Consider the following 9,384-nt stretch of genomic DNA (forward strand, 5'->3'; position numbering starts at 1 on the left):
TGGTTTTCACACCTCTGAATTAGTCCCACCCTTCTCTTAACTGCTTTCTACTAAAGCATATATTCATAAGGCGAAATGCCTTATGACAATGATTTTGAAAGTAGTTGAACTCTCTCCCAGGGGTCCGGAAAAGGTTTTCAGATTCCATTCATTTCATTTATCATTTGTATTTTTTTTATAATGTTTTTTTTTTTACAAAAGGCTTCATAGTTAAAACAATAATATTAAAATTTTTAAATCTATAATTTTTAATTTCATTAACAAATCTAGAACTCATACATAAGACATGTATTACACAAACAGATTCTAATAATTTTTTCTTGTGTTGTTTTCAAATAACTAAGACAATAGAAGTGTAAAAAAAAAAAAATCTTTCCAAGGGACATATATGAGAGGGGCCAAAAGATTGAGAGTCCATGATGTCACATGCTTGATGGTATGAACTGTATGAAGACTAAGAGCACAGGAAAAGTATGCAGAAAAGTTCATAAAGTGCCCAGTATTGATTTCTTGTCCTTTCCAGCTGCAATCAAGACAACAACAGCTCAATTAAAATGTTTCTGTATGGGGAATGTGAAGCATTGTGCTGATAGTTAAAGGCTCCTGAATAGAAATGAAATACATCAACAAGAATCATATTCTGTTGTTTATTGAGCACAACCTTCTTTTGTTCAAAACAAGTCCGGCGGCGAGGCAGAGGAAGCAGTTTAACTTCCTTTTGGCCTTGCCTTGTGTGTCTGACTCACTGGACAGCAGACGGCCAGATCACACCCATCGTTGACAGACTACAGAATGGTATTTTGCCATGGCTATTCATAGAATACAATGGGGTTAAATACCAAAGATAAGTCCCTTCCAGCATCTTTACACATCTTATTTTCAAATAAGGATATAAAATGATATAAAATATAATAATAAAAAAACTGTGCAGAAACTGAAGGCTGTGGGACATTGGCAGATTAACACCTGATACCAATCAGTGTTATACACATCCTGTGCATAATAGAGGAAGTTATGAGTTAGAAACTGTGTAATTTATGTTGCAGTACATACATTACATTGTTCATACAGAAGATTGATCAACCTCAAACTGACCAGTTCAGAAGGGCTGTAATGGTGTTTTAGTATATCCCTGTCGCACAATACGGTTTGGTTTCATCTAAGTAGGTTCTCTTATATGGCTCTTATATGATTTTACAGCATTTTATTCCTGTCTTCTTCTCTGAACATGGGGAATTTAAGGTTACAGTCGGTAATACACTGACTGGATAAGGATATACGTAGCAATGTCATCATCTACGTCAGGTCACGTTGGAATAGGTTTTTAGCAGTGCTTGGGAAAACAGCATTTGATGGTAAAAAAAATATGCACTTCTACCAAAATATGAATATTTGGATTTGAATACATAATGAACACTACTGGGAAGACACAAAATGATATAAAAACCTTAAAAAAATAAAAATAATGGATTCACCCTTTAATGTTAAACTAATTATTTAAAGTGCGCCTCTATATAAAATGAAAACATGATTATAAAAAATACCCTTTTCAAGTTATTTATACAGTTTATAGACTGTCCAGTTTACAGATTCATTTTCACCATGTTTGGTACAATTGGTACAACATTGCAGTGATGAATAAAGTAGCTATAGTGCTGTTGTTCAACACGTGGTTAAGATCAGATTGCAACAGTTTTAGCGGAAACTATTGTGGCTGTTTTTCAGAAAAAAAACATTAGTTGGGTAACTCAGATTAGATCACTAACTGATGACATTGCACAGTATTTGATTCTTTTGATAGTACTTGCATGCAACATTTATTGACTCTGAATAGTCAACTATAGATTCAGCGAATTATAATTGTTACAATGTATTATTTATTGAAACAAACTACTTTAAGTTTGTGGTTGTTTTCACCCTCAAAATATTCAGTTGTAAACATATGAACACATCTTTAATACGTTTTCTGGAGTGCTTCTACATTTTTACAACCATCACATTATAGTAAATAACTTTTTTTTATAATGCTTTATGTTTATATTTGACTTAATTTTTACTTTCTGTCTAGTAAGCAGCAGAACACCCTTAAACACATTTAAAAGTCCAATTCAGCACAACCTCACAGTTTCATTCAAATCTAATGTGTTGTAGTACAACACATTAGTTGATTGAACTAGCTCTAGGTACAGCAGATGTGTTGTAATGATTATGTTGCCTTATACTAGGCTTACTCTAGAAGCCATTACTGCTGCTCTGCTTTGCCCCAATAATCTGTTCAAAACAGTATATCAAATCATATAACCCTTTGAATAATAAGCCCAACAACTACTTTAAAGGGGATAATTCAGAGTACATTTAAAATACCACATGCCCAAAAATATTCCATTTTCCTCTATGTACACTAAATGCATAACATTTTAAGTCATTATCGTCTAAAACCAGGAACCTCTTCTCAGACTAACAGTGAACTCTCCTGGCAAGAAAAAACTACTGCAGCTGTGGAGGTTCAGCTCATTTACAGTTTCTTGAGGACTCAAGAAACATTGAGTCAAACATTTGCATTTAACATCTGTTTAGAGTACACTAAGACTTGGAAGTCACAAGATAGCAGCAATGTCTATACTGCTCCTGTCATAGGCAAATTCTCTTCCAAAGAGATTGAAAACAGTGTTGCAGACAAATGTTAAAGCCTATTGATGTTCTTTTACCCAGCTAGTTGTAACTACAGATAACTCCATGGAATTTAAACAGATACTAAAGGTTGCAAGTCCATGGTCTTGATCATCTGAAATAAAATGATATAAACATAAATTGGAAATCTTACTAAATCTGCACAAAAATCTCCAAAGTATTTAACTCCTTCTTGTATGAAATGAAAATCATAAGAAAATGAAAGCAGAAACATTGTATTATATGTAGCTATAGCCTATATGTAACTGTCTGATTGTGGTGTACAACTGTTAAAAAACTAGCCTATTGGTTAGCTTGGCTAACCAAAAGTAATGACACCAAACCAAAAACCACAATAAAAGAGTCACTGTTCATATGCTTTTCAAACTATACCATAGAACATTATTTCATTGGGCAATGGACAGTATTGCAATATTTCGTTCTTCATTAACTTGTCAAAAAGATAGAAGATGAACCCACACAAATATGAACATGGATCTCCTCTCAAGTTTCTTCTTTGAAAAGCGGCCTTGTGTCTGCCCCACCGTCACAGTCTGCACCTGTAGCGTCTCCACGGACAAGGAGATATAGAGACTGAAACAATGCCAAAACTCATAAAGATAGTCCACCTACAGTACTGAAGAAACTGACTGCTGAACTGTTGGTTTTAGTCTTTTTATGAGATTTGTTGGTCATTGGAAAAATAGAAGAAAAAAAAAATAGAAAAACAACAGCCTTGTCATTTAACGTTTGATTGTGGTGCCACAGTTTTCTGTCCCATTGGCCAGCAGTTAATGTTGACTTTTAAAAAGGAATTCAACAAGAGTGGGTAATATAAAAAGTTGTCTCATCTGGGTAGTTTAGTGAGTAGTACAGGCGAGATTAAACGTGACTTCTCGTCGAGGTAAAAAGTATCTCGCGATAACAGTACACAAGTGCAGAGCAGCATCCTTGAAATTAGCATAGAAAATTCCCCCCTCTCTCTCTCTCTCTCTCTCTCTCTCTCTCTCTCTCTCTCTCTCTCTCTCTCTCTCTCTCTCTCTCTCTCTCGGCCGAGACACACACGCGTCCGCAGCGTGCAGTTCATTGTGGCGCTGTCTCGCGCAGACCACTCTCTTTCTCTGTTAAAACGAGTCGGGAAGCGAACAGCATAACCTAACTTTACTTTTAATGATATTCAAAAAAGAGAAATGTTCTCCCTTCGTTCTATAATGGTCATAAATCAATACTAGAGTAGCCTAGCCTACTTCCTTGTTTAGTGCTGCAATGAATTAAATGCAGAGGAAGAGAAAAGAGCATTCGCAGAAATCATCAGTGTTTGATGGTAATTGGTAATAATATGGTAAAAAGAACGTAATCCATGTGAAACAATAGTAAAATAACCTGTATTTCTCTCTGTCTACTGTACAATGACAAATTCAAGTAAAAAACATTTGGTCTCAACTAGGCTACTGCCAGAAAAGGCTTAGTTATGTTACAACCTTGATTCTCTGAGTGAAGAGACTCTCTCTAGGCCTATGGAATAAGTAACAGTGTAACTGTTACCAACTTAAGTCAACAGTCATTTGAGTTACAGTTTTTCTTGATTGCTTTGACCCAGCAGTCAACTCAAACTCCACATTTTTCAAAACAGTTAACACACAGGCCAAAACAGTGGCACTCAAGGTCAAAATGACACATTTTGTTTGCAAAAGGCTCTAACTGTGCCAAAACATTTAAAATATGCAACAAAAGCAAATTTTGCCTTCAAACAACACAACTTGCCAACAAGTGTATGAGCTCTTCCAATCAACCATTACACAGTGGACAACAAAATACAAAATGCAGCACTCAGTGCGAATCAGTGCACCATTACTTGTCATTGTAGCCTATTACTGTACGTAGCTTTCATGCCAGTGACATTTGTTGACAAATTTGACTTTTTCTGTAACTTCACTGTGATTAATTACATAAAATATTTGCGATATATCACATTAACCATCTCTGTGTTTTTCTGTGATTTGATTATCTATAACACCAGCAATACTGCCAGCCAATCAAAGTAGTAGTTGTTAACAATGCTACAATAATTTTATTAAACCGCACAGAATGGTTCATTAATAAACCCAATCCTCCTGCTAGAAAAACATTTTGCCATTGGGTGATTCTCCAAATCTCTTTTTTTTTCTTTTTTTTTAAACAATAATGTGCATAGCAACTATATAATATGGCATATCAATTATTGTTAAAGGAACACGGCGACTTATTGGGACTTTAGATTATTCACCGTAACCCCCAGAGTAAGACAAGTCGATACATACCCTTCTCGTGTCCGTGCGTGTTGTAACACTGTCTGACGGTTCCACCGGTAGCTTAGCCTAGCACAGAACCTGCAGGTAACTGGTTCCAACTAGCCTACTGCTCCGAATAAGTGACAAAATAACGGCAACATGTTCCTATTTACATGTTGTGATTTGTAGAGTCACAGCGTGTACAAAAAACAACGTAACATGAGACACAACCATCTTCTAACCGTAAACAAACCGGGAACTATATTCTCAGAATACAACACGCACGGACACGAGAAGGGTATGTATCGACTTGTCTTACTCTGGGAGTTACGATGAAGCTAAAGTCCCAATAAGTTGGCGTGTTCCTTTAAGGTGGTTAAGGTCCAGCTCATTAACAAGAATGTTTCTGGTGAGAACCTTAACAATTTATACTAAAGATTTTTCTTTTGAAAGGAAACAAAACCGGTTTGTGGGTGTTTGTGTGATTAAACACACTTTGACACAAAGTGGGGTTATGGTTGTTTTTTCCATTAATTTCTTTGTAACCAAAGTTGTGTAGTCTTCCAGACAGCAAGCTAACATCGCTACATACAGGTGCTGCAGTGCAAGTGCAAGTGTAGCTGAATGACACTTTTACTGTGAATATCCACCATTGCTCCCTTTTATGGAATTTTGCGAGCCTATTTTGGATTAGTGATTTACTGATACAAAGCTGATTAAGACTTTCAGCTCCACAAAACATTTGTATTTCTCAGTATGGCTATGTTTAGAAAATGGTGTCATCCAGCGACTTTGGCACGCAGAAAATCGAGTGCAGATAACTACCTCCTCGGAAAAGTCCTGAACGTGTCCCCCTTGGTTACAAGCAACTGCGTAGAAGAGGGGTGGGGGTGGTGCGCGATCACGGAAGGCTTGTATGTGGATGCGCCGACAGGTTTGTTGTCATTACTTAGAATTCCTCATGGCGGAGACAGAAACTATAGCTTTAAAGCTGCTCTAGTCAATAGTTTTACATCAACAATGGATCAAATAACAATGCTTTGTGAGAGGGGTTGCGTTTATGCATTAGATGACATTTGTCATCTAATGCATATTATTGTCGCTTATGGAGTAACTGACTTTCAGGGACCCCTAATAAATTATTTATATAATTTGTTTACTTGTTTGTTTATTCTGTGTTTGACAAATAGATAAATTGTACAATAATATCCAAATACATCAGTAGTCATTTAAACCAGTATAACATTTCTTCGTGACACAGTTTGTGCACATTCCTTTCTATGCAAAATCATAGAGCAGCTTTTTCAAAAACCCAGGAAATGTTAAAGGTTAAATTTAAATACGGCACTCTGCACTATAAACAGACAGCATGCAGCTGCTTAAATTTGTAAGAGACACACACACACACACACACACACACACACACACACACACACACACACACACACACACACACACACACACACACACACACACAGCAACCCACAACAAGATGATTCGACCCAGCTGGAATGAGGTCTGTGAGGGGGAGGGGGAAAGGTGGTTGAGGAAGTGGTGATGGTATTTTTCTACGCACTCCCACACAAAACTCAGATGTGGGTAAGAAAGAGAGATCTGTAACATCTTCTCATTTTGGCATATCTAAAGTTCTCGCATAATACGTAAAACTTTGGGGACCATATGAAAAATGTTTTTAATAGTAGGAGAGCACACATTACATATTTATCTGTGAGTAGGTCCAGTGTCCAATAATAAACTAATTAAACCCACTTATATACGTTCTAGAAAATATTTGCGACTTGGTCCGCATGTTTTTCTCTACATAGAGAAAGTGAAGGTTGCCGTTTTACTGCATTAATAAGTTCAAAAGAGTTGACAAAAAGCATAGCTTAATAGGTGAGGAAATATCCTTCACCCTGCACATATACACAATTAAACACTGATTCACCAAAATTATTTTTTACATGACTGTATTACGCTACTGTATCACACAAGCATGTTAACAAGAAAGGCTACACCATTATTCAAAAAGAAAAATATAATACAAATAGAACAATAAATCGTATGCAGTGTTCTCAAACAGAAGCAGAGATTTTGTTTTGCATTTTAATGGACCTCTATTGCATATATACATGCAAAATTGTCACAACAAGTAAAAGACTTGTTAGTCATATCCGGACAGAGAGACTTAAACAGGCCTTTTTGAGTTCAACAGAGTGAACTAGGTCTTCTCTGCGAAACTGGTTGTATGTATCCTGTAAGCTCAGCTGTGGTTTCTCTCAGGTGTTGCTGCTGCTGTTTTCAGCTGTCATTTTGGAGGAGGCACCAGAAGTATACAGATAGTCTTTAAACAGGCTCAACACCCGCTTCTTGTAGGTCTTAATGGCAAAGAAGTAGATGACTGGGTCCAAGCAGCAGTTGAAGTTCATTAGAGAAACTGTGATCTGCAGGGAGAAGATGGATTATGAATAGGAACAATTGATGGGGAATATTTCAAATAAAACAAAGAAACACAGTTCCTACCTGTAAGGACACCTTAAAGGCTCTCAGTTCCTCGCAGGTTGCCTGGTGGTGTATCTTTCTGGACATAAACTGCATAACGTTGAGGTGGTAAGGGCTAAAGCATATGATAAAGGTGAGGAGGATGAGGAGAATAATGGTGTTGGCCCTATGATTCCTCCTCGATCGACCAGTTACAGAGTTCTGCTTGGCTGCAGCTCGCAGCTTCAGGTTGATCTTGGCGTAGCAGCCCATGATGATGATGAGCGGACAGCAGAATGAGATGGTACAGGCCAGAAGCAGGAGATAAGGGGTGAAGCGGGAGCCGTCAAAGTTGAAGTACTCCATACAGGTTTGTTTTCCCTGGTGCTCACGCAGCATGCTGCGGAACATCAGAGGAGCTACCTCCAGGGATACCAGAGCCCAGACCAGGCAGGAGACCCTGCGAACCACCCTCACACTTCGCAACCACTGCAGCCTTTGTGGATGCACCATGGCCAGGTATCGATCCAGACTGATACAGGTCATGAAGCCAATACCTAGTGGAAATATAACAGACATGCAGTACAGTTTATGCTTAAGGCATGCAGACCAGAATGACAAATTAATTCAAGGTCGTCACTCCATGACTTTGTAGAAGGTGTTTTCACCATCCTGGTCCCATTCTGATACTTTTGGTAAAAAGTTGGTCAACAAGGTTTTTATACTTCATATACTTGGAGTGTATGAAGGTTGGGTGCAATTTTAATAAACTCATACGCTTAAACTGTCTTGTCCTATGTAAATGCTGACATCTTTCACGCTTAAAGTTGACAATATAAAAATAAACTTAACTGAACCTGATGTGGACATGTGGTTGCATATGTGTAGACTCATGTTAAAACACACTCAAATATATGTTATTGTTATATAGCGTTATTAGCAACAGAAGCACTGATATTACCTGCATACGTATTTGCAAAGAAGAGAAGTGTTGTCAGTCTGCAGAGAATGTCACCAAAGGGCCAGTCAAAGTGACGGATGTAGTAAATAATTCTGCCAGGCAGTGCCAGTGTGAACAGGGTATCAGATAGTGCTAGGTTGACCAGATAGATTGAGGTGGAGTTGAATTTCTGTTTCCTCTGGCAGATCACAAAGAGTACCAAGCTGTTTCCACTCGCACTGATACTGAAAACCACGGAGTAGAAAATTGGGAAGAGGACTACGGCAGCTCTTTGGTAGACAAACACATCACAGCTGCTCTGGTTCGGAGAGTTTACGGCTGAGTCCTGGGTGATATTTTCAACAGCCATCTCACCTGTCGTTTTGAGAAAAAGATGAAAATCATAAATCATTACAGGCAGAAAACAAGTGTGCATAAGCAAAGGAACATGAGACCACTGAGCTATAGATGAAGATCATCATAGTATAGTACTTACAACAAGAGATAGGTTCCCAAGTTAATTCACTGTTTATACTCCTGAGTCTGGTGGTTGTGGTAGTAAATTGAGCTGTGATACTTGACATTTTTTTAAATACCAAAAGGTTGAATGCAGTGTTCAAATCCCACCTCTTCTTTTTGACATCATATGTCTGTCATCCTAAAACCCCAGTAGTTAGTTGATTCAGAGTACACAGTAAACTGTTATAGCTTTATATTAACAATTTAAAACAGATTTGATATATAGTCCATTAGTGTATTGTTTATAGTGTGTTAACTAAATAAATACAGACAAAATGAGAAAATGCAGTTTGTTTTTTGAAACATGATCATGTATTATTTTGATGTCCTTGTGCTATTTTATTATTTTTATTATTTCACTTTCATCATTTTAATTTAGATGTTAATCTTAGATATATCTACTGTTAATAACAGAATATCTTTCAAAAAGCCTACAAAGAAATATCTTGCCAGATAATAGGATAGGCTTATAGGATACTTTGTACGTGTATGTATGTATGTATG

At 37.2% G+C, this 9,384-nt stretch overlaps 1 protein-coding gene across 1 annotated transcript; it reads right to left on the bottom strand.

Annotated features, from left to right (window-relative positions):
* Positions 1-6,635: 6,635 nt before the first annotated feature.
* LOC144525774 (G-protein coupled receptor 183) lies at positions 6,636-8,793 on the bottom strand. Its single transcript, XM_078262837.1, has 3 exons — positions 8,383-8,793; positions 7,464-7,978; positions 6,636-7,384 (listed from the first exon to the last, which is right to left on the bottom strand). The coding sequence occupies exons 1-3, from the start codon at positions 8,771-8,773 to the stop codon at positions 7,220-7,222; spliced, it is 1,071 nt and encodes a 356-aa protein (XP_078118963.1). The 5' UTR covers positions 8,774-8,793; the 3' UTR covers positions 6,636-7,219.
* Between the last annotated feature and the right edge of the window lie 591 nt (positions 8,794-9,384).

Source organism: Sander vitreus, chromosome 11 (assembly GCF_031162955.1).
Source record: "Sander vitreus isolate 19-12246 chromosome 11, sanVit1, whole genome shotgun sequence".
Taxonomy (NCBI): domain Eukaryota; kingdom Metazoa; phylum Chordata; class Actinopteri; order Perciformes; family Percidae; genus Sander; species Sander vitreus.

Bases quoted from the DNA above. Each gene is read 5' to 3' on its own strand.
- LOC144525774 (XM_078262837.1), bottom strand. From the start codon at position 8,773: ATGATTTATGATTTTCATCTTTTTCTCAAAACGACAGGTGAGATGGCT. The intron at 7,979-8,382 runs GTAATATCAGTG...TATTTCCACTAG, and splicing joins CTTTGCAAATACGTATGCAG to GTATTGGCTTCATGACCTGT. The intron at 7,385-7,463 runs GTAGGAACTGTG...TTCTCCCTGCAG, and splicing joins CCTTTAAGGTGTCCTTACAG to ATCACAGTTTCTCTAATGAA.